The 22482-nt window shown below is 40.5% G+C and overlaps 1 protein-coding gene across 1 annotated transcript in view; it reads left to right on the top strand.

Annotated features, from left to right (window-relative positions):
- SUPT5H (SPT5 homolog, DSIF elongation factor subunit) overlaps positions 1–22482 on the top strand; it is a 1344557-nt gene that overhangs the window by 1065297 nt on the left and 256778 nt on the right. The window contains exons 14-15 of the mRNA XM_044069729.1: positions 18392–18538; positions 20280–20405. Coding sequence (XP_043925664.1) covers positions 18392–18538; positions 20280–20405 — 273 coding nt within the window. The remainder of the gene's footprint in view (positions 1–18391; positions 18539–20279; positions 20406–22482) is intronic.

Raw genomic sequence — 22482 nt, 5'->3', positions numbered from 1 at the left:
CCTGTCCCAGCAGAAGAAAGGAGACAAGGTTTTTATTCAAGACTTTTCCTGGTACCCAGAAAAGTCAGCTCCTGGCGTCCTATCCTGGATCTCTCTATTCTAAACACCTTTTTGGTAATCCTAAAATTCAAAATGCTAACACTTCAACAGCTGCTTCGTATGCTAGGCAAAGATGCCTGGTTGGCAACCTTAGACTTAAAGGAAGCTTACCTGCACATTCCAGTAAGGGAATCTTGCAGGAAAATAGCTACGCTTCAGGGCAGGCTCCATGCACTATCAGTTCTCCGCACTTCCCTTTGGTTTATCTACTGCGCCCAGGGTATTCACAAAGTGTCTAGGTCCAGCCATTGTATTTTGCAGGCAGAGAAATATTCAAATATACCCATACCTAGACGATTGTCTGATTCAGGCAGAAAGCCAGGACTTGCTATTAAAACATCTGGCATTCATAAAGAAGCTTCTAACCTCACTGGGGTACACCATAAATGAAAAGAAATCTCACCTAGTACCCTGCCAACAGATTGTATTCCTGGGAGCAAGCTTGAACACAACTTCCCAGATGGTTTTCCTCACTCCAGAGAAACAAGTTTGTTTGACAGCCTACTTCAAACTACTGGCCGCAAAGATCCAGCTATCTGCAAGCCCTGGGGTTCATGACCTCTTGCATTCTACTAATTCCATATGCAAGACTGCATATGAGGAAACTACAATGGTATCTAAAAAGCCTATGGTGCCAACATTCTCAGGACCTGGAAACAATGACTACTATCATTCCTTGTATAAAGACATAGTTCCTTTAGTGGGCAGAAGCCTGCTACCATAACAAGAGGCTCCCTTTCACTCTACCCCCCTACCGCCCAAACCCTAACAACAGACGCATCAGACTATGCATGGGGGGCTCACTTGGCAGGGCAGTGCATTCAGGGCAAATGGAACCTGAGTCAGATGCACCTGCATAGCAACCAAAAAGAAATGTTAGCTGTACATAATTCCCTGACAGCCTTCAAAGACCACATCCTTCCAGGACAATTATTGGTAAAGACAGACAACACCACAGTTATGTGGTACATAAACAAGCAGGGGGGTACCCACTCTTACCCTGTCTGCAGACTAGCCATGGCTCTGTGGAATACAGCCTTGAGCTACCAAGTGCACCTGCAAGCTCCATTCCTGCCAGGCAAGCTAAATTCACTGGCAGACGACCTAAGCGGAAATCTCATGGACCCACACGAATGGAAACTGGAACCAAAAATATTCAACCTCTTGAGCAAATGGGGGACTCCAGAGACAGACCTGTTTGCCTCCCCTCAAAACTACCAATTGGGCAAATTCTGCACAAGGACTCCCCACAGTCAAGCATGGAAAGTGGATGCCCTATCCTTTACCTGGGAAAGCCTCTCGGTTTATGCCTTTCCCCCTCTGCCTCTCCTCTCAAAGGTCCTGCTAAAGATCAAACAGGACAAGCCAAGGACAATACTGATTGCACCAGACTGGCCACGCCAGCATTGGTACCCCCTCTTGCGCAGTATTTTACTGCTGGAACCATGGCACCACCTCAGACACCTTCCCTGCTGTCCCAGCAGGCTGGCCAGATTCTGCACCCTCAGCTTCAAACCCTGAACCTTGCAGCTTGGCTAAATTCCTTGAGCTCTCCTATAGCATCCCTCAGTAAGCAGGTGCTAGATGTCATTCTGGAAGCAAGGAGGCCTAGTACTAGAAAATCATATGCTGAAAAGTGGAAAGGATACTGTTCCTGGAACCAGACTCTGGGGATGATCACAACGGTGCCCAGCTTACCTCATATTCTTCAGTACTTAACAGACATGCTCCACAAGGGCCTGTCTTTCTCTGCAATTAAAATTCATGCCTCTACAATTTCAGCACATTATAATATTGAACCCACCCCTCTTCCCTCACCCCCTGCTAAAGCTATTCCTCAGAGGGGCCAAAAATTTATGGACCCCCCCCCCCAGGTGAGTCCCTACTCCAGCCTGGGACCTTAACTTTGTATTGGAAAAGCTCACTCTTCCTCCTTTTGAATCAGCTGCAACTGCAGAGTTAAAATTCCTTTTTTGGAAAACAGCCTTCCTTCTAGCCATCACTTCAGCTAGAAGAGTGTCTGACTTGCAGGCCCTCATGGCAGTGGAGCCCTTCATTATCTTCCATGCAGACAGGGTTTCCCTCAGGACCAATCATTCCTTTATGCCCAAGGTGGTGTCTAGTGTGGCCCTAAAGCAGTCCATTCATTTGCCTACCTTTTTCCTAAATCCACAAAACAAAGGGGAATTGAATACTGCACTCTTTGGACGTGCACAGACAACTTAGACTTTATTTGGACAGGACTAAGCCTCTCAGAAAATCTGAACAGCTGCTAGCTGGCTTTGCTGCAAGGGCAGAGGGGAAGGCTATTTCAAAGCAAACCATTTCTAAATGGATAGCCCATTGCATTCATTTCTGCTATAAGCACCATGGAAAACCTACCCCACAGGGGGATAAGATCACATTCCGCCAGTGCTGTATCTATCTCTACAGCCTTCATCAGAGGAGCCCCTATCAGGGACATCCTAGAAGCTGCTACCTGGAGCTCTGTACATGCCTTCATCAAGCATTACCACATGCCTATTTTTTTCTAAATCCAGAGCTGGTTTTGCCACTGCAGTCTTGCAAGGCTTATTAGCTGGTCCTAATGCTTTCTGACTTCCTCCTCCTCCCTTCCTTTGCTTTGGGAATCAACCCAAATGTAATGACTGCAACAGTGAAACCTGAAGAACATAGTACAGTTGTGTACACTTACCATAAATGTAGATGTTCGAGTGTATTCACTGTTGCAGTCCTGGTTACCCTCCCTCCAGCCCCCTGACTTCTCTTGGCTATACCTTTCCTTCTTGTTTGGTGTATATTAAGCTTTCTGGTGTATTTCCTTTTTGATGGAGGTGTAACAACATATAATTGCTTCCCATTATGGGGGCACCTGACATCTGGGACAAGAAAAACTGATGTAATGGCATCGGCTGCATGTTTTATACCCCTGACGTCATGGAAGAAGAGACCGCATCCGCAGAAATCCAAGACTCTGGTATTCAGGCCGGCTGAGGGCTTCTTGCAGGCAGATGACCTGAATGTAATGACTGCAACAGTGAATGCACTCAAACATCTACATTTATGGTAAGTGTACACAACTGTACTTTCTCTAGCTCCCTTGATTCCATATCTAGTTTACCATTTAACCAAGCTGCAAACTGTGCTGCCCTCATCAGCCATGCCAGAAACTGCTAGCGTTTATCAACGCTATTCTGCACGTCCTGTTTTTTTAACCCGTTTATAACAGGGGCATAATTCAATGCTTATATTGGATGGGTAATGCCTTACTATATTGAGTACAAATGTTTATATAGGGTCTATATAATCATACCCATGTCTTAATGTTTCTTGGAGTAAAATATGTATTTGTCCTGCTCATGCACCATCATCATTTCATCCATGAAGATGAAGAGTTTTGGATATTTATCTAAGTAACTCCCTTCAGTGGATACTCTTCTCTGTCTTGGCCTCCCCACCCACCTGACTCTTCCTCTTTACTGGTTATGATATTTCAGTCTCACGCCATCAATGTCATACCTTGATGGAAGGCTATATTTTAACCTAACATCCGTTATCCTGAGTATTCATTTTTTGGCTGCAAATACACTGTTGCTAGGTTAATCCTTCTATTGCCGGCCTTACTTTTGTTCATATCCCAGAGTTTTTTTTTTGATGAGCAAAAATATTTTCCTTTTCTTTTCCCCTTCCATGCCAAATATTAGCCAGTCATCTTGGTTTTGTTTATCAATTGTGTATATTCCCCTGGATTCAAGTGTGTCTTGCTGCTTGATCATGTCTGCCCAACACTTAGTGTTACTTTTCAGACCAGTGATATTCCCTGATACCGTTCTCAGCATTTTCTGTTTAATTTTTCCCTTTTCATCCCGCACTTTAGCTGATGTACTTGTTTATAGGGAACAAATGTCCATGCGTGACCGTCTTCAGCAACAAAGGATTTAAAGGAACAGATTACTTGATATCTCAACCCCCCCCCCCCCCTTGCTGTGTACAAAATAACTTCAGCTTGCTTTCACCCTAATATGACTTCTCTTTGAGATTCTAGATGCCTATCTTTACATCAGTCTATATTTCCCTCTCAAACATTACCTTATATTATCATTTTATCTAGGCCTTCTTGTGCACTGTGTAATCTATAAATTACTCAATTCTTGACACTTTTTATTTAAATAAGAAACATCTTTAGTAAACCATCACTTACAACTTAAGCAATCATACATTTATATTAATGAAAACAAACCACACCGACACAATCATGGTTGCAAGCATTTTACTTCACAAACCATACTGATAAACTCCTATTTGCAAACATTATACATTACTTATAATGTACACAATCGTTTTCAGTCCAACATTGCATAGCTCATTTAAGTCCTACCTTCTTTTAAACATCATTCCTCCCCTGTATGTACTGTTCCCACAATTCCCATGTTTTCCTATGTAGTTTTCTCCTACCTTTTTCTAAAGATCTCAGTCCCCAGTTTGTGTTACTATATTCATGTAATATAGTTGGTTTAGATTTTGATTTCTATTTTCTAGTAATTGCTATTTTGGCAGCCACCATAATTAGACATAAGACCTTGCTATGTCAAGGCAATTCCGATTCTGTATCGTAGCCCAGAAAAATCATCTCCCTAGTCACATCAGTCTGCTCACTCAGCATCTCTGACAGTGCATCTTGCAGGGAATCCTTAAAGTACGCCAACTCACTGCACTCCCAGAAAATACGTTCCCAATTACCTTTTTCTTCCCAGTCACACCTCCAATATTTGCTATCTACGTAAGGAAAAATTGTCTGGAGTCTGCTTTGGGTATGAAAAATATGTTTATTTCCATTGTTTCTTTGTGAATTGTTTATCAAGTATCTCTTCCCAATCTTTTCTAAACTCCTCTGATTCTTATAGTTATCATTCAATATTTTATATGCTCTACAAATTATTCCTTTTTTTAATGGGAGCCTCTGTTCTACATTCTACTAAAACCTCTACCAGTGTTGGTCTTTTGTTTAGGATCCCCTTATTTCTTTCTCTCTGCCTATACTCCAATATTAATCCATGGTTAGGAAGGCAATCTCTAACCTGCAGGCCATATAAATTCTTGGGATCTTCCCATTCTATCATATGTCCCTCTCTAGTTATTTGCTGCCAATAACTTGATTCCTTTGCCAGTTTTCTCCAGTAAATTCCAGTTCACTGTGTAATCCTGATCTCTTCCTACTTGCCTTTATAACCGTTTAGCTTTAGTGGATTAGCAGTCAGCACACTTGTGCTTTTACATCTGCTTTCCTGTCTCCTTTTGTTGGCATCTGCTTTTATCTACCAGTTATACTGTTTATTGAGGTGCACTGGTCTGCAAATCACAATTGAAACCCCTCTCAAATGTCCTCTCTGGTTCCTTCACTAGCCCTTGCATATGTCCCCCACTCCTGCTTTAAAAGTGTAGTTGTTCTGATGAAATTGTTTACTCCATTTCTGATGTACAAGAAGGTATTGTAATTGAAAGTCTAGGCTGCATACATGTCTCTGCTTCATTCCATTGCCACATTGAGCTCATAAACACCCCTCCCCTTGGTCTTTTTGGGGTTGGTTTTACCTTGTGCCGTGTAATATGACCCGCTTGTCTGTGTTCTGCTAAAGTCCCCATGGAGAATGAGCAGGCATAGATCATCCTGCTGGTTATTACTACTTTTTCCATCCCGGACGTCATGAGAGGTAGGGTTCTGCCAGGACATAAAGTTACTCTCTTCATGATTCATGCAGCCCATAGTTTGTACGCCTGTCTGCCATCCCTTACATTACACTCATTTTGGACTGTACCATAGCTATAAGTCCTGGTATCACACTAAAGTACATGATGACTCCATTGCAGGAAACTCTTCAAACTTTATCTGTTCCCAGTGACTAAAGTGTATGTAAGATAAAAAAAAATACCTGAAATATTCTTCTGCTAATCAAATAGTCTTGTCTAGGGCATTTTGAAATCCTTTGTGTGTTTTGTTCTTCTACAGATCGTTGTACACACAGCCCTCATAACTGCCCAAGCCGGTCCTCTGCCTCCCCTTCTTAACCAGACAGAATGATGCTTATTTAATCCTCCTACATACATACATACATAACCCATAGGGATCAGAGGATGGAAATGCATCATCTACTTTAGTGTGGTACCAGGACTTATGGATATGGCACAGTCCAAGAGTGTAAATTTTGCTTTTTATCAGTCATTCACTCAGGCACCTTTTCATGAAAACCCCACACAGTGTTTCTTCCACTTGTTCTGGGACAGGGATAAACCTAATGTTCACTCTTCTGGGGCTGTCCTGTAGCTCTACAGCAAATGAGACTAGATGGCATGCTATCAGTCACTGCAGATCCAAAAGGGTGAATATCCTTCAAGTACCATTATGCTGAACTGCCTACCATGTCATTTAGTCCTTCCAGCCCTGGGAGCCGATCTCTTGCTTGTGTAATTCTAGAGTTCTGGTATCTTTTCAATCATCTTTCTTTGAGATAGGATAGGGAGTAAAGCTTTTCAGGCATTATTTCTATCCATATTCTGGCTTTTTACTTATCAGATGATATAGCCAGTGCATTCCCATCCTCTGATCCCTATGAGTTAGACTGCTCGACTTCCCATCCTTGTAAATCCACGAGGGCTTGCTCAGTATCTGTGAATAACTTGATGCCATTGGATAGAAGATAATTGAGAGGCCAGGTACAATAGCTTAAATATTCCTGGTAATGTCATACATTGATTGCTGCAATGAAAGCATTCCTCTTGACTCTTGTTGGCAGAGGGTAATCACTGTCCACATATGTGTTAGCTTCCTTGATCTTGTATACAGTACCATTCTTCCATATTAAAATATTTGCTCTATATATTGCGGGGATGTATAACCACATCCTGGAAGAAAGCATTGCTGATTATAACACCTAAACAGGGTAAAGACCCATCAGATCCAGCTTCATGCAGGTTCATTTCAGTCCTAAACCATGGTTATGAAGTGTTTGCCTATAATGGCTAAAAGGATGGCAAAGGTGATGCCAAAATTGATAGGTATGAATCAGTTTGGTTTTATGGAAGGGAGGCAAACATTTGACAACATTAATAGAACATTGATGATCCAGAGGGAAGCTGAATGTAAGAAAATACCACTGTTGGTAGATCTTGATGCAGAGAAAGCATTTGACAGAGTAAGCTGGGACTTTGAGCAGGGCAATGGATGCATTTGCATTCCCTGATAAAATTATAAGATCGATTAGGAGGATATATGAAAGATTGCAGTTGAAAATTAAAGTGGGTGGGTTTCTGTCAGATAATTTCTGTTTAAACAGAGGTACCAGGCAGGGGTGTCCTCTTTCCCTTTTATTTGCATTATATGTAGAACCATTGGCAAAGAAAAGAAGAGACACTGAAATTCAAGGATATAATAGGTATGGTAGTCAAGAAAAGCTGGTTTTATTTGCAGATGATATTATTTTATACGCAATAAAACCAGAAAAGGTCATTTCAGTGTTGTGGAACATTTTGGGGCAGTTAAATCTTTTTGACATACAAAATGAATGCAGCTAAAACAAAGACAGTAGCATTAATTAAGTATCAATACACAAAATGGTTCAGCAATATCCATATTTATGGGGATGTGATAAAAGGAAGTACTTGGGAGTATGGATTAAAAAGGATTCTAGTGTATCAGCTAAGGGTATGTGGGAAGAGAATAAGCAAAAAAGATAATACAAAAACTGAGAAATCGCTCTGTTATATTGATATGGGTAGCAAGGCAGAAGCAGTTAAAATGTTTTTAGTCCCTTTAGAGGATACAGGTCAGACATATTTTTATCAACCAGAGGAGAAGTTGTGGATAGCAATTAATAGAGTTGAAGGATTTTATCTGGGAAGGGGAGACAGCAAGAGTCAAGTGGGATAAGCTGATTGATCCAATTGAACAAGGTGGTTTGGGATTACCCAATTTGAAGGGATATTTCAGAGCTCCACAGTTAAGGTACATTTACATGCACAAGCCGAAACCAATAATTCAAAGTGGAAAGGGATGATGAAACTGGGCGGGGAGGGGGTGGTCTCAAGAAACAAGGAGAGTTTGGGATTTTGGATGCAGATCCTTAAAGAGAATAACAATAACCGTACAGAATATTATAATCTTAAAGTAGCAGAAGGTTTTCTAAGAACTAAGCCAACACAGAAATGGAGAAAGGATTTTCTGCCAAAAGGGATTAATGCAATTAGGGATACAGACAATAGGCAAGAGGGGCTGGAATTTATTGGAGAAAAACTGTCAAAAGAAACAAGGTGTTGGGAACAAATAATTAGAGAAGAAAAGGTAATAAAATGGGAAGAGGCCAAGAATTTATCTGGACTGCAGGAACTGAGATCATTAGAAAAGAGTAGGAGCAAAGTATGTAGGAAAAACAATACTTGCAGAGGAACAGTTTTAAAAGGTAGGATTTGAATGAGTTATGTCATGTTTGAGTAACAGTGACTGGATAGATTATAAGTGATGTATAATATTTGCAACTGAAATTGTCAGTATGGTTTGTTTTCATTTATATAGACGTGTGATTGCCTATGTCATACATGATAATTTAATAAAGATTTTTCATGTAAAAAAAAGGACTGGTCTTAGTTGGGTTTTGGAGGTCTCTTCTTGGAAAGTCCACTCAATGATCCCTGTCTGAATGGATTGTCGGGATATTTGGCCATTCACACAGGCAACTTTTCATGAAATCCCACAGAGTCTGTCTCTTCCACATGCTTTGAGACAGATGTCAAGAAGAGAGAACATTAAATGTTCTCTCTTCTTGACCTGTCCTTGAGCTCTATAATACTCTGTTTTACTTATTTCTGCATTACTGTTCTACCTCTGAAGTGACTGTTTCAAAATGTTAAATATTTAAGACTTGGAAGACCATTTACAGTCATTTCATCATGTTAATTCATAATTTTAGTGTAAAATGTACTGCATCCCAATTTATCTGAAGTAGTCTTTATTTTCTAGTGTTGTAGCGACATTAGTGTCATTGTCAGTTTCAAGACAAACCATGTAGTAGTCATGTTGTATATACAGTGCTTATGGAATCTATCTCAGTAGTTTGATAGTTAAGTATGTTTTTTTTGTTTTTTTTTTAACAGAGAAGCATTCCTAAAACCAAGCCATGTGGAATACATTGAGTAAAGAAACCTGTATCACTGTAGGAAAAAGTTTTGACAAGAAGCAAACAGAAACAAAAGTGAAAGTCAATTAGCAAGAGAAAGAATGACTCAAAGTATAGAGAGATTGCCCTGCAACTGTTACTAGCCTATTAGATAGATAATTTTTGAATCAAGGCCAGTTAAGGCATAAAAAGAAAAAAAAACATAATCAGTCATTTTGTTAAACTGTTGTCGATAATTCTGAATTTAAAAAGGTATGTGAAACTAGGGTCCGCCATTGTCCATAGTGGAATGTGTGTGTGAAGGTAAATTAAAAATTGCTGGCTGTATACTGTAGCGAGGGGCACAGTCTGTGTTGTTTATCCAAGAAGAGGTTGCATTTTTTAATGTATTTTGATGTTTAATAGGTAAGCTTTGCTAGTGTTTAAGCGAAAGTGCAGGAGTTGTAAGTTGATCTGTAATCTGTGGCATTGGAGGGTGATAACGGGACTTTAGGCAGAGAAATGATGAAACCATGCTTAAAAACTGGATTATATTCTTACTGATAGTTTTGTTTGAAAGTTTAGATCCATGTGAGGGATGCCGTAGGAGTTATCCTGAAGGAACAGTATGCTAAGAGTGTTTTGGAGGTGAAAACAGTGTTGGATAGAGTGATGTTTATGAAGCTGGAAATTGATGGTGTAACGATGAATGTTAGTGCATATGCTCCACAAGTTGGGTGTGTGATGGATGAGAAAGAAAAATTTTGGAGTGAGTTGAAGTGGTGATGACTTTACCCAAGAGTGAGAGAGTGGTGATTGGAGCAGATTTCAATGGGCATGTTGGTGAAGGGAACAGAGAGGGTGAGGAACTGATGGGGTAGGTATGGTGTTAAGCAAAGGAATGCAGAAGGTCAGATGGTAGTGGATTTTGCAAAAAGGTTGGACATGGCTGTGGTGAATACGTATTTTAACAAGAGGGAGGAGCATAGGGTGACATACAAGAGTGGACAAAGATGCACACAGATGGAGTATATCGTATGTAGGAGGGCCAGTTTGAAGGAGTTTGGAGACTGTAAAGTGGTGACCGGGGAAAGTGTAGTTAGGCAGCATAGGATGGTGGTTTGTAGGATGACGTCTGTGATCAAGAAGAGGAGGAGGAGTATGAGGGCAGCACCAAGGATCAAATGGTGGAAATTGAAAAAAGGTAATTGTGAGGGGGAGTTCAGGGAACAGTTAAAATAGGCACTGGGTGGCAGTGAAGCATTACCAAATGCTGGGCAACTACAGCAGAGCTAGTAAGGAGACCGCTAGAAAGGTGTTTGGTGTGATATCTGGACAGAGGAAGGATGACAAGGAGACATGGTGGTGGAATGAGGAAGTACAGGAGTGTATATAGAGAAAGAGGTTGGCAAAGATAAAGTGGGATTGTCAAGAGAGATGAAGAAAGTAGACAGGAGTATGAGGAGATGAGGTGCATGGCAAAGAGAGAGGTGGCGAAGGCTAAGGATAGGGCATATGAAGAGTTGTATGAAAGGTTGGACACTAAGGAGGGAGAAAAGGACCTGTACCAATTGGCTAGACAGAGGGACCGAGCTAGGAAAGATGTGCAGCAGGTAAAGGTGATAAAGGATAATGAGGGAAACATGCTCACAAGTGAGGAGAGTGTGTTGAGCTGATGGAAAGAGTACTTTGAGGGGTTGATGAATGAAGAGAATGAGAGGGAGAGAAGGCTGGATGATGTGGGGATAATGAATCATGAAATGCAATGGATTAGCAAGGAGGAAGTAAGGATAGCTATGAAGAGGATGAAGAATGGAAAGGCTGTTGGTCCAGATGACATACCTGTGGAAGCATGGAGGTGTTTAGGTGAAATGGCAGTTGAGTTTTTAACCAGATTGTTTAATGAAATCTTGGAAAGTGAGAGGATGCCTGAGGAATGGAGAAAGTGTTTTGGTACCGATTTTTAAGAATAAGGGTGATGTGCAGAGCTGTAATAACTACAGAGGGATTAAATTGATCAGTCACAGCATGATGTTATGGGAAAGAGTAGTGGAAGCTAGGTTAAGAAGGGACGTGATGATTAGTAATCAGCAGTATGGTTTCATGCCGGAAAAGAGCACTACAGATGCGATGTTTGCTCTGAAAGTATTGATGGAGAAGTACAGAGAAGGTCAGAAGGAGTTGCATTGTGTTTTGTAGACTTAGAGAAAGCATATGACAGGGTGCCTAGACAGGAGTTGTGGTACTGGTATGAGGAAGTCGGGAGTGTTAGAGAAGTATGTAAGGGTGGTGCAGGTTATGTACGAGGGTAGTGTGACAGAGGTGAGGTCTGCAGTGGGAGTGAGGGATGCGTTTAAGGTGGAGGTGGGATTGCATCAAGGATCATCTCTGAGCCCTTTCTTATTTGCAATGGTGATGGACAGGTTGACAGATGAGATCAGACAGGAGTCCCCGTGGACTATGATGTTTGCAGATGACATTGTGATCTGTAGTGAGAGTAGGGAACAGATGGAGGAGACCCTGGAGAAGGTTGGAGATATGTTCTAGAGAGAAGAGGAATGAAGGTCAGCAGAACTAAGACAGAATACATGTGTGTGAATGAGAGGGAGGATAGAGGAATGGTGAGGATGCAGGGAGTAGAGGTGGCGAAGGTGGATGAGTTTAAATACTTGGGCTCAATAGTTCAAAGTAATGGTGAGTGTGGAAGAGAGGTGAAGAAGAGAGTACAGGCAGGATAGAGTGGGTGGAGAAGCGTGTCAGGAGTGATTTGTGACAGACTAGTACCAGTAAGAGTGAAAGAGAAGGTCTACAAGAGGGTAGTGAGACTAGCTATGTTACATGGGTTGGAGACAATGGCATTGACAAAAAGGCAGGGTTAGAGCTGGATGTGGTAGAGTTAAAGATGTTAAGATTTGCACTGGGTGTGACGAGGGTGGACAGGATTAGGAATAAGTATATTAGAGGGTTAGCCCAGGTTGGAAGATTTGGAGACAAAGTCAGAGCGGCAAGATTATGTTGGTTTGAACATGTGCTGAGGAAGGATGCTGAGTATTTTGGGAAAAAGATGCTAAGGATGAAGCTATCTGGTAACAGGAAAAGAGGAAGGCCTAAGATAAGGTTTATGGATGTGGTGCGAGAGGACATGCAGGTGGTTGGTGTGACAGAGCAAGATGCAGAGGACAGGAAGAAATGGAAACGGATGATCTGCTGTGGTGACCCCCAACGGGAACAGCCGAAAGAAGGTGATTCGTCTCTTTTCCACTTTCCAAGCATTTTTCCTGTTCCTTAAGAGTGCTGTTAGGTCTGCTGTTATCCAAGAAACATAGCTGCCTTTAACTTTTCTATTTAAGTGGGAGTAGCTGTCTTGAATTAGACGTGGTGAATTACAGAATCAAAATAGAAGATGTGGAATTTATTTGGTTGTAAATGTCTGCCCAGTTTATGGGTTGAAATACAGTTAAAAGTGTGCTTTCTAAGTTATTTGTTACATAACAGATGGTTTTGATAAGAGTTGGAAAGTTGTTTGATTTGAGAGGCCATTGTGAAAGAACAGAGCAGTGGTCACTCATTTGAGAGAATTGTTAGGTATATGTGTTAGGATTGTTTGTGATGACATCAGTAAGGGAATATTCTGGCAACTGTATTTATTCTGGCACCATTTCTAAACATTTGGGACAAGTTGTTTTTTTATATACTTCTAAGTAAACCATTTCAGTTTATGTTTAGTTCAACCGCATAATTATTAACTTAATATTTGGATATGTCCAGTAATTGTTGTAAAGTAAGTTCCAAAATAGAAATTGTAGAGATTGGCAGCATATAAACTCTAGCAGTGTTTTTTTATGCTCCCACCCCGAAGTGTTTATACGAATGTACGGCTTGGGTTAGAGTAACATGAGGTATTACAACTTAAGTAGGAGGTACATTTACAGTAAATTTTAACAAGAACTAACATATCGCCTGTTATCTAGGGTTAGGTTTATTGTAAGTGAATGAGCTATAATTTGTAATGAAGTGAGTTGAAAACTAGGCACTATCTTTAAACCAAGAATCTTAAACACAGTGATTTGTGGGTTTTGATATATCCAGGCTTTATATTGTTGATACTGCATAAGTTTGGATAACCCATTAAGTTTTGATGGGAGTTGCTTAAATTTGTCTGATCAGAATATATATGTTCACATTACCTGATAAAAGGCTATTGCTGTTTTTGTTATTTAAATATGTTTTGTGCAAGTGTAATTTTAAACCAGTTTGAATGCCTGTATATAGAATTTATATGTAAGGAGGACTGCAAAGAATTTTGCAAGGTACCCATCATTCAGGATATTATGTGGTTCAGTAGTGCAATTAAGTAGAAACAGACAAATTTTAAACTGAAAGCATTTTGTGAGGTTTATGACCATTTTCATGTATTCTGAGTATAATAGCGTTTTCATCTATCTGTTTTTTCCAGATTATCCAGAAATTAACCCAATTGTCTGGTAGTCCAGGAAACGCACTACAAAATCCAGTATTCTGTTTCCAAAAAAAAAAAAAAGGGAAATGGACTGTCAGACTTCGTTAAATTGGCAGATTTACTATTTTTATACACACACACATATATATATATATATATATATATATATATATATATATATATATATATAAAAAATATATGTATGTGCGTGTGTGTATAAATATATATATATATATATATATATAGGTTCATAGGTTCATAGGTTTATACTAGGCTATCTGCCCTAAGGCATTTATAAGCCTAGCCCAAATTATTGTGGCTTACGCCACCCCTTATATGAAAAAATACTGTGCCCATTAGTTTGTTGTGCCTCTGTCCAGCAGTGACACAGAGTTGATTCCTGGGGTAAACCTACGATCTCCCATCCACAGGTCTAGATTTCTCTTGAACAGAGTCAGCAAGGTGCTCTGCCTCACATGGACCGGGATTTAATTCCACAGCATAGGGAGTCTCTGAGTGATAAATCTATCCCTCCAGCACGTCCTATTTATATCCGTGCTAAGGTTTAAGTCGCTTGCTCTAGTGGTTTTGGTGGATTTGGATTTTTGAGGTGGAGCATGTCCATTAATTCCGGGTTGGACATGGCCTTGTATGTCAGGCACATGTCACCTCTGAGCAGACGGTATGCGACTGAATAGAGCTGGAGTTTCTTCAATCTGGCAGCATATGACAGATTTTGGAGTCCCTTTATCCTTTTGGTGAGGAACTTTTGGGGTCTCTCCAATTGCTGCAGATGTCGGGTGAGATACATCCCGAATGGGGCATTGTACTCGATCATTGGTCTGATAAGTGAAGAGTACAGGGGAACAATGACCTCACTAGATCTGGATGTGAATCCCTTCATGATCAGGTGGGCAATGTAGAAGGTCTTTCTAACCACTTTAGCAATGTGAGTGTCAAAAGAAAGGCCACTGTCAACCTGGGTCCCCAGGTCCCTGATAACCTCTTCTGTGCTTAGTGGATTGCCACCTATATGGTAGCTTGGGGTTACCTTGTTTTTCCCAAAGGGTATGACTATACATTTTTGGCGTTTAACTTCAGGCCATGGCTCTGGCACCAGCTATCTGTTTCCGTGAGTCCCTTCTGAAGGATATCCGTGTCCGATGCACTTTCCACTATGGCGCCCAGTTTGCAGTCGTCTGCAAACTTTGTCAGCCAAAGTCCTCCCATGTTGGCCTGTACTTCTGAGAAGTAGATGCCAAACAATAGGGGCCAAGGACCGAGCCCTGTGGGACACCACTTGTGACCGGCTTGGAGTCTGACACAGCGCCAGCAACTCTAACCCTGTGGGTTCTGTCCTTAAGCCAGTTTGCAACCCATCTTGTGACATATGGGTTTACATTTAAGCTGGTAAGTTTTTCTACAATACCGAGTGGGGTATTGTGTCGAAAGCCTTTGCAAGGTCAAGGTAGGCTGTATGGACTGCCTTTCCCTCATCAATGGCCTTGGTGACTGTTTCAAGAAGTCAACCAAGTTCAAAAGGCATGATCTTCCCTTGACAAAGCCAAACTGGGTCGGGTCCAATGTCTGCAAGTCCCCTATATCTTTGTTTATGAGCTCCATTATGATCCTCTCCATAGCTTTGCAGACTAGACTTGTTAAGCTTATGGGCGGTAATTACCAGGGTCCGTGAGGCACCGCCTTTGTGGAGTGGGACCACAGTTGCCGTCGCCACTCCTTGGGCACGTATCCTGTGGTAAGGCTGAGATTAAACAGCTGCCTTATGTGCGGGTTTAATTCCTCATTTAGCTCGTGTAGCACACAGCCGGGACACCATCCGGTCCCATTGATGCTGTGTTTTTAGCTTTAGAGAGCAGCTTTCACCTGCGCATTTGAGATGTCCGGGAGGCTACACTCGGCTGGGATAGTTATCTCTCCTTTAGGGGAGAGGGGTGAAGTTTGCACTGAACCTGTCTGCCAGTATGTTGGCAATGTCTGTGGGTTCAGTGATTTTTGTATCATTTTGGACTAATTCTGAGCATATCTGGGAGTTTCCACCCAGGTTCCTAACATAGCTGAAAAAGGCCTTATGATTGTCCTTTGAATCCATGGCAATTTTTCTCTCAAAATTGGCCTTAGTTGATTTTATGAGTGCTCGTATTTTTTACTAATAATGATCAGGGGTGACTTCCCTTTTATGGATTTTGTTCTATCATGTAATAGCTTTCTCCTCTTATTGTAAAGTTTGTTAATGGCTGGGGTCCACCAGACTGGACGTTTGCCCTTTGTGGAAAGAGTCTTGGTTTTATTTGGGATTGCCTGATCCATGCAGTCCTGGAGGTGTTCATAGAAGACATTTGTAAGGGCTTCCGCAGCTTGGGTTGTGGTTTCCTCTGGCTCAGGGGCCATATATATATATATATATATATATATATATATATATATATATATATATATATATATATATATATATATATATATATAAAGCATTGTAAATCAGCAGAAAGCAAGCATCGCAAACGGAAAAGAGTATTCCTTCTCACCTGATGTGAACATGATGTAATGAAATGGGTGGAAAGCAAGCCGGGAGAGGGGAGGAGATAGGTCGGGTTATGGGAGGTGCGAGAGGTGTGGCCTTGGTCCAGTCTTGGCCACAACAAAAGGTGGCAACCCTAACAGTGTAGTGGTAATTTAGTAAGTAGTATGCTTGAGCAGAATGCGTGGCTTTTGGACCTGTGAGATTAATTTGTGTATGAAGTGGTAGCTTGTTAATGAAGAGAGCGAGTCTGGGGAGATGGGAGGGAAGTGAAGTGGGCCACACCCTTCCATTAGTGGGAGACTGGGAGTTTATCAGCTAGCACATTCACAGTGGTTTCAGGCCCAGATACTGGAAGCAAAGCTAGGAATAAAGATGTTGTTTCCTGTTTTGGAACCCACAGAACAAAACCTTCAACTAACAAAAGAAACAGGTGCACAGCAAAGTTGTAGGAGATGCTCTTAATAGGTGCCACTAAAGGGCAGTGTAGAACAGCCATATAAGCTAAAACCCACTGACAAGTCTGCCAGTTTAATAAAGGCTAGTAGAAACAGTTCAGAGTTGCTGTGCATTAGAGCCAGTGTGTCATTACTGGGGGGGAAACTAGCAGGTCCACACAGCAGAGTCTGTGCTTAGACACCTGCCTTGAAGTGCACATTTCTGTTACATTATTTCTTGATTGTGGTTTGCTGATAATTTCTTTTAGTCACATGATCTGAAAACTGCAAGTTCTGATTTGCAATGAATCCTACTTATTTTTTTCGCAGGATCTTCCCTCTATCAGGATTTGGTCAGCATTTTTTTGAAAGTTAATTTGGAGCTTTTTTGAAACAACTCCAATTACCTCCTGTTTTCTTTCCAGAAGCAAATTGTGTAAAGAAGGGGCTTCCTAGTGTTAATGTATATTACCACTTCATGTTTTTTACATAATGGTAGTGCATGTGTTTAGGATGGGCCTACTGTTTTCGTCTCCTTTGCTCAGATAAAGAGGTTCTTAGTAAACTTTATGTAGATGTATTCCTGCCTGCATTATATTTAGTGTTTGTGCAGCTAAGTTAAGCCCCACCTCATCCCCACATCCAGAGGAGTGAAAGGCCACAACGTAAAATACAGATATTTGTAGTGTCTGTTTCATGAATTGGTCCACTGCAGACATTTGTGTAATGACTGACTGGTTTTGGTTTTCATTTTTTAGAGGCAAGGTTGTTTGGACTATGATTCTGTGAGAAAGACCCCCTTAGCACTTTGGTGATTCAGGATTGTCGTTCTGATCTCATTTTCTGTTGTCTTGAGCTTTTTCTCCTGCCTCCCTGAGAGGTTACTTTGACAGTGTCTCACATTCTTTCCAACTGTTATCCACCATAGATAGTTTCCCAAAGTAGTGAGTACTAAACATGTTTAATCTTTGAATCACCTGCAATGTATAGTTACCATCCTACTACTTTTCACCTGTGTTTGGATAGCCCTTCACCTGTCTTGCAGATCAACAGTCTTGAAAATATCTAAAATATATTGTTATATATTATTTGTTTTGTTGTAATCAACTTCAGTTTATGAATGACAGAACTGGGGAAAATAGGGCTAAGTGTGCATTTGTAGACCTTACTTTGTAATGCCATGCTGTGCAACTCCCACGTGCCACAAGACAGAGGCTGAAAGAATTTTTCTGAGGAGACCGAGGTTTGACATAACCACTGCAGAGGCTTCAAAAATTGACCTTGAAATTTGTTTCTAGAAGTATTTGAGATGGGAGAGAGTTAAGTGCTTTTAACGCATTTAGCATTTTATTCATTTTGCTGTAATTTTAGGTTATTTAGTGCTTGAATTCTGGAACAGAATAGATTTATGGTACATTTTTGAATAGTACCTTAAAGTTACCTGGGTGAGGTCAGAACAGTTTATTAGGAAGCATCTTTCTGTGCTCACCTTTCTTTCTGACTAGTTAACGTGACCCACTATTTTCTTGGTTAGACTTCTGTTTCTGATGTGTTTTATCTCTTTCTGATTGTTTGCTGTTCTGCCTGCTGTTCTATAGCCACCTATCTGTTTTACATGTATTGTAATTAGCACTACAACATAGTTTGACACTTAAAATCACTCTAGAATGCAACTGTCATATGCTTTACATTGTTTTATTTCTGTTTTAATCAGGTGTTAAATATGTATGGCAAGATTGTAACTGTTCGACATCAGGCAGTTAACCGGAAGAAAGATAATCGTTTTGCTGTGGCCTTGGATTCAGAGCAGAATAGCGTTCATGTTAAAGACATAGTCAAAGTGATTGATGGACCGCATTCGGTAGGTGTGCATTTTCCTAATTTAAATGTTTACCTCTAGAATTCTGAATGCTGCTTAAGGGAATATTTTTTCTGCTAAAACGAGCATGGAATATGCCTGTGATCTCTGCCTTTTGAGTCTATTTTCAAGATAGGTTGTTGCCAGGCCATACTGAGCTTATATGCTTAATGTACAAATTATCCTTTGGAAAAGCTATCATTCCATTCTTCAGCAGAGATATCCCTTTAAAGGTAGGAGCTGCCCTTGCATCTTGAGTTATGTCTTCATTTCTGTGGCAGTATTGAAAGAAAATATTGTTTCTGGTATGTTTATATAGTTTTGTAAATCATTTTTATGCCGTTTCCAATTTAGCCTCTGTTTTTCTGAAGTGTTCCTGAAACCAAAATACTAGAGTTCAACATTGCTAATCTTGTGTCAAAGCCTCACTCACTACTGTGTTGTGTATACATTTTTAGAGACTTGAGCTGCATTTATACTGTTGAATATGGGTCTACATAATATGAGCGAATCGCACAAATTGCGAACGCTCATAATATCGAACGTACTGGACCTTGAAGTGCTTATGAGATCGCAGTACAGTGAAAAATGGGATATTTGCCCTTTCTTCACTGTAGTGCGATCTCGGAGTTGGAATATATATTTAGCGGGGGGGGGGGTGCGAGGGGCACCCCCACAGTAGGAAGTTCAAGATCCGGTACGTTCAATACCAGTGTTCGCAATTCGTGCGATTCGCTGTTATGATACAAACCCATTGCCTGTAACTGTTCAGAGACTTTCAAGAGAAATTGCAGAAATCCTTGTGTTAATGTACACCAAGAAATATGAGGGTATTATTTCTTATTGAATGTTTGTAGTTTCCAAATAACATAGTGGAGTTCTTCTTACAATAGAAATTATTTTGAATGTATATTACATGCAGTGATGCTGGCTGGCATTATGTCATGCATGTGGGCAAAGAAGTCGAGCATTTTTGTCGATGAGTCATGATTGGAAACCATACGTCAGTGAAACTGTCACAGAACTTTGAAATGCATTCACTCATTACTTCATCTGCCAATATTTTTCTTACCAAAAGTAAGCCCCTCCCCATCTGTCAGACAAGACTCAAGATCCCCTTAAAAAATGCCTTGTTGTGAAACTCTTGAATTGAGTCACAGGTGGTAACTATTAACACTGTTGCTGTGTTGTCCTTAAGGCTTCTGCATAATGTGCGCAATGAAATAGTAAGGCAGCAGTATCGGACAGGATTTGCAGAAAACTTCAAGGCAGCCTGTACTGACATCCATTTTGATGGTTCCTTTTTGTTTCGACTGAACGTGAAGGAGAAATTAACCTTCAGACTAAACAACTAGTAAAACTGTAGTCAGCATGTCCTTCTTTGTTCTTAAAGTTAATCTGTTTTGAGTAGCAGTTTTCTTTTTGAGGATGATTTGATCCCTTTTAAATTGCTATATTTCTTTTTGTTGGATTATGTGACGTGTACTTAAATTGATATTTAGTTGTTAGGTGTAGTCATGCAGAATTATTTTTATTTTCATTACTGTAAATGTGGTAAAGAAATTATAGGGTTTCAGAAGGCATTTGAGAATATTAAGACCTGCAAATGTTTCCCTTACTGTTCTGTTTTAATGTTTGTTCTGCTTTCTTATATGTTGTAACTGAAGCTTTGAAAAGTGAATTTGTATGATGTAAATAAATTTTCAATTTTTTTGCTTTGATTTCATTCCTCTTTTCCAAACAGGGTCGTGAAGGAGAAATCAGGCATTTGTTCAGAGGTTTTGCCTTCCTACATTGTAAAAAGCTGGTTGAAAATGGAGGAATGTTTGTTTGTAAGACTCGGCATCTGGTTCTTGCAGGTGGATCAAAGGTAATTTATCTGTTTGGTATATTTAATAATTCTTCATGTTTAGCACAATATTTTTACATTTTGTTTTCTTATTGAGTCAGCTGTAAAGTAAAGCTGTTTCTTTTTACTTGACAACAGAACCACAGGCTGATGTTGATGGAATTACGAGTAGTAATATACAAGAAGTTTATTTTCGTTGTCGTTTTCTTCACAGTCTATATTATTGGGTTATTCATCACCTTTGCGCTGGCTTGACTGTATTTGTTCCAAAAGACTGAGTTATGGGGATGTCAGTTCTGTTAATATAATCCAGCATCCTAACACTTCCCAGACCTGTGAGACAGAATGTACAGTAGCACTAATGGATTTCTATCCTTTTTGCATTTTGTGAATAAATGCTAATGTATTAAAAGCCTTAACTTACTGCTGTAGAAGGTACAAATTATATGTATTTTTATGAGCAGAGTGTTAAAAGTCATTCCCTTGCAGGGCATTTAGGTGCCAGGCAGACAGACTGTGAGGGTAGGTATGTGTTGCCACAGTATTCATTTATTTTAAATATCGTACATAAAGACCTAACAGTAAAGTTCAGATTTGCAGGAAGTCTGTTCGTTGAAGTAACAAGTGTGGCTATGATGTCACTGAATAAAATAATCCCTCTGCATCTCATAGTGGAGCCTTTTTTTCATTATTTCAGTTATTGTATACTTAAGTGGGCATCCAGTTTTTGCTAGATGTCAGGTTTGATTTCTGGAAAAATTAATTATATCAACTATGGGAAATGGATTCCCTGCAAAGAGTTGCATGTGAGGTATCTATTTTGCTTGGGACCCAAGTAAGACATAGTCAGCTGTCCTCACTGTTCAAGATTTAACATGAAGACATTCTAGCGTAAAGATAAATCTCACCATGATTACCTCACTCAGAAAAAAATTGCACACCTTGTCCAAGGTTGTCTCTATTGTCCCTCCCAGTACAAAGTAACTTTTAAAGAAGCACCCTAAAGAGAACTGTTTCAAGACCAGAGACATCCTGTTAAGACTTAAGTTGTCCCTTGATCCAGTGGCACTATATTTAATGAGGCAGTTTTGCATCACTTGACTCTTGTTTCTGTTTCTTGTAGGACCCTCTGCTTTGGCCCTTCCTGACACTGCCATGCAGTCAGATGATGGCAAATCCTCCCAGGCCAAAGCCCTTGATAAGTCATTTGTTGCAATGTCTCTCTGTGGACATCTGGTTCTGACACCCGTAATATGATAACCATTGGACCAGACAGCATTCACTTATTTGTAAGGAGGTCATTGGCTTTTAAATGGAGCTCTCAAGTTCCTGCCTGTATACAGAAGAATCCACGTGTGTCTTATTCCCTAATTACAGGCCAAAGTTGTCAAAGCTTAAAACAGATGCCTGCCATTTTGCCTTACATGTTGGTTGGCAGTTCTTCAGCATAAACCCTATACCAGGCTCCTTTTCTTCAAGAACATCCATCCACTCATTGAAGAGGAATGGGCTTCCCCCTCCAAAAGAAGAGACTTTTCCCCTTCTGAGGACTCCGACTTAATCCAAGTCAAAAGTTGATGAAATAGACCATGTGGACTAGATGTCTTTCTCTTCTGATTCTGACTCTAAGGATACTTCATTCTTTGCCTCAACACTTTTCTTATTTGGCGATATCCCATTTGAATTGGCCCTTCATTCCATGAGGGAGTATCAAGTAATTCACCGTAGGTTTACCTGACAAAGAAATAGGCCATGGAAATCTCCCAGACGTAACTCAGATTAATTCCTTGGCTGTTCATTAAGTTATTGAAGCCTTAACTGATGCATTTTCTGTGGCATCTTTCGAGCCAGCTTTGCAACCCCATGCTCCAGGGAACCTGACCATTTCTGCAAGGTGGAAGATTAAGTAATTCTGTAGGAGCCCCACTGCAGATCCATCTGCAGTTTCTGTGGATGTCAACAAGGAAACATTGTGGCTGCAGCAAGGGATAGTGTTTCCCTTGAGAGAAAAACAAGACTGGACAGAATGAGAAAAAGACATATGCCTGTGCTACCTGTGGCTTCAGGGCCTTAAACCACCAGACTCACTTGCTGACAT

This window comes from Protopterus annectens, chromosome 4.part0 (genome assembly GCF_019279795.1).
Source record: "Protopterus annectens isolate FY-2018-M chromosome 4.part0, PAN1.0, whole genome shotgun sequence".
Taxonomy (NCBI): domain Eukaryota; kingdom Metazoa; phylum Chordata; order Ceratodontiformes; family Protopteridae; genus Protopterus; species Protopterus annectens.
Note: the sequence above shows the minus strand (reverse complement) of the source record. Positions and strands in the feature narration are given on the sequence as shown.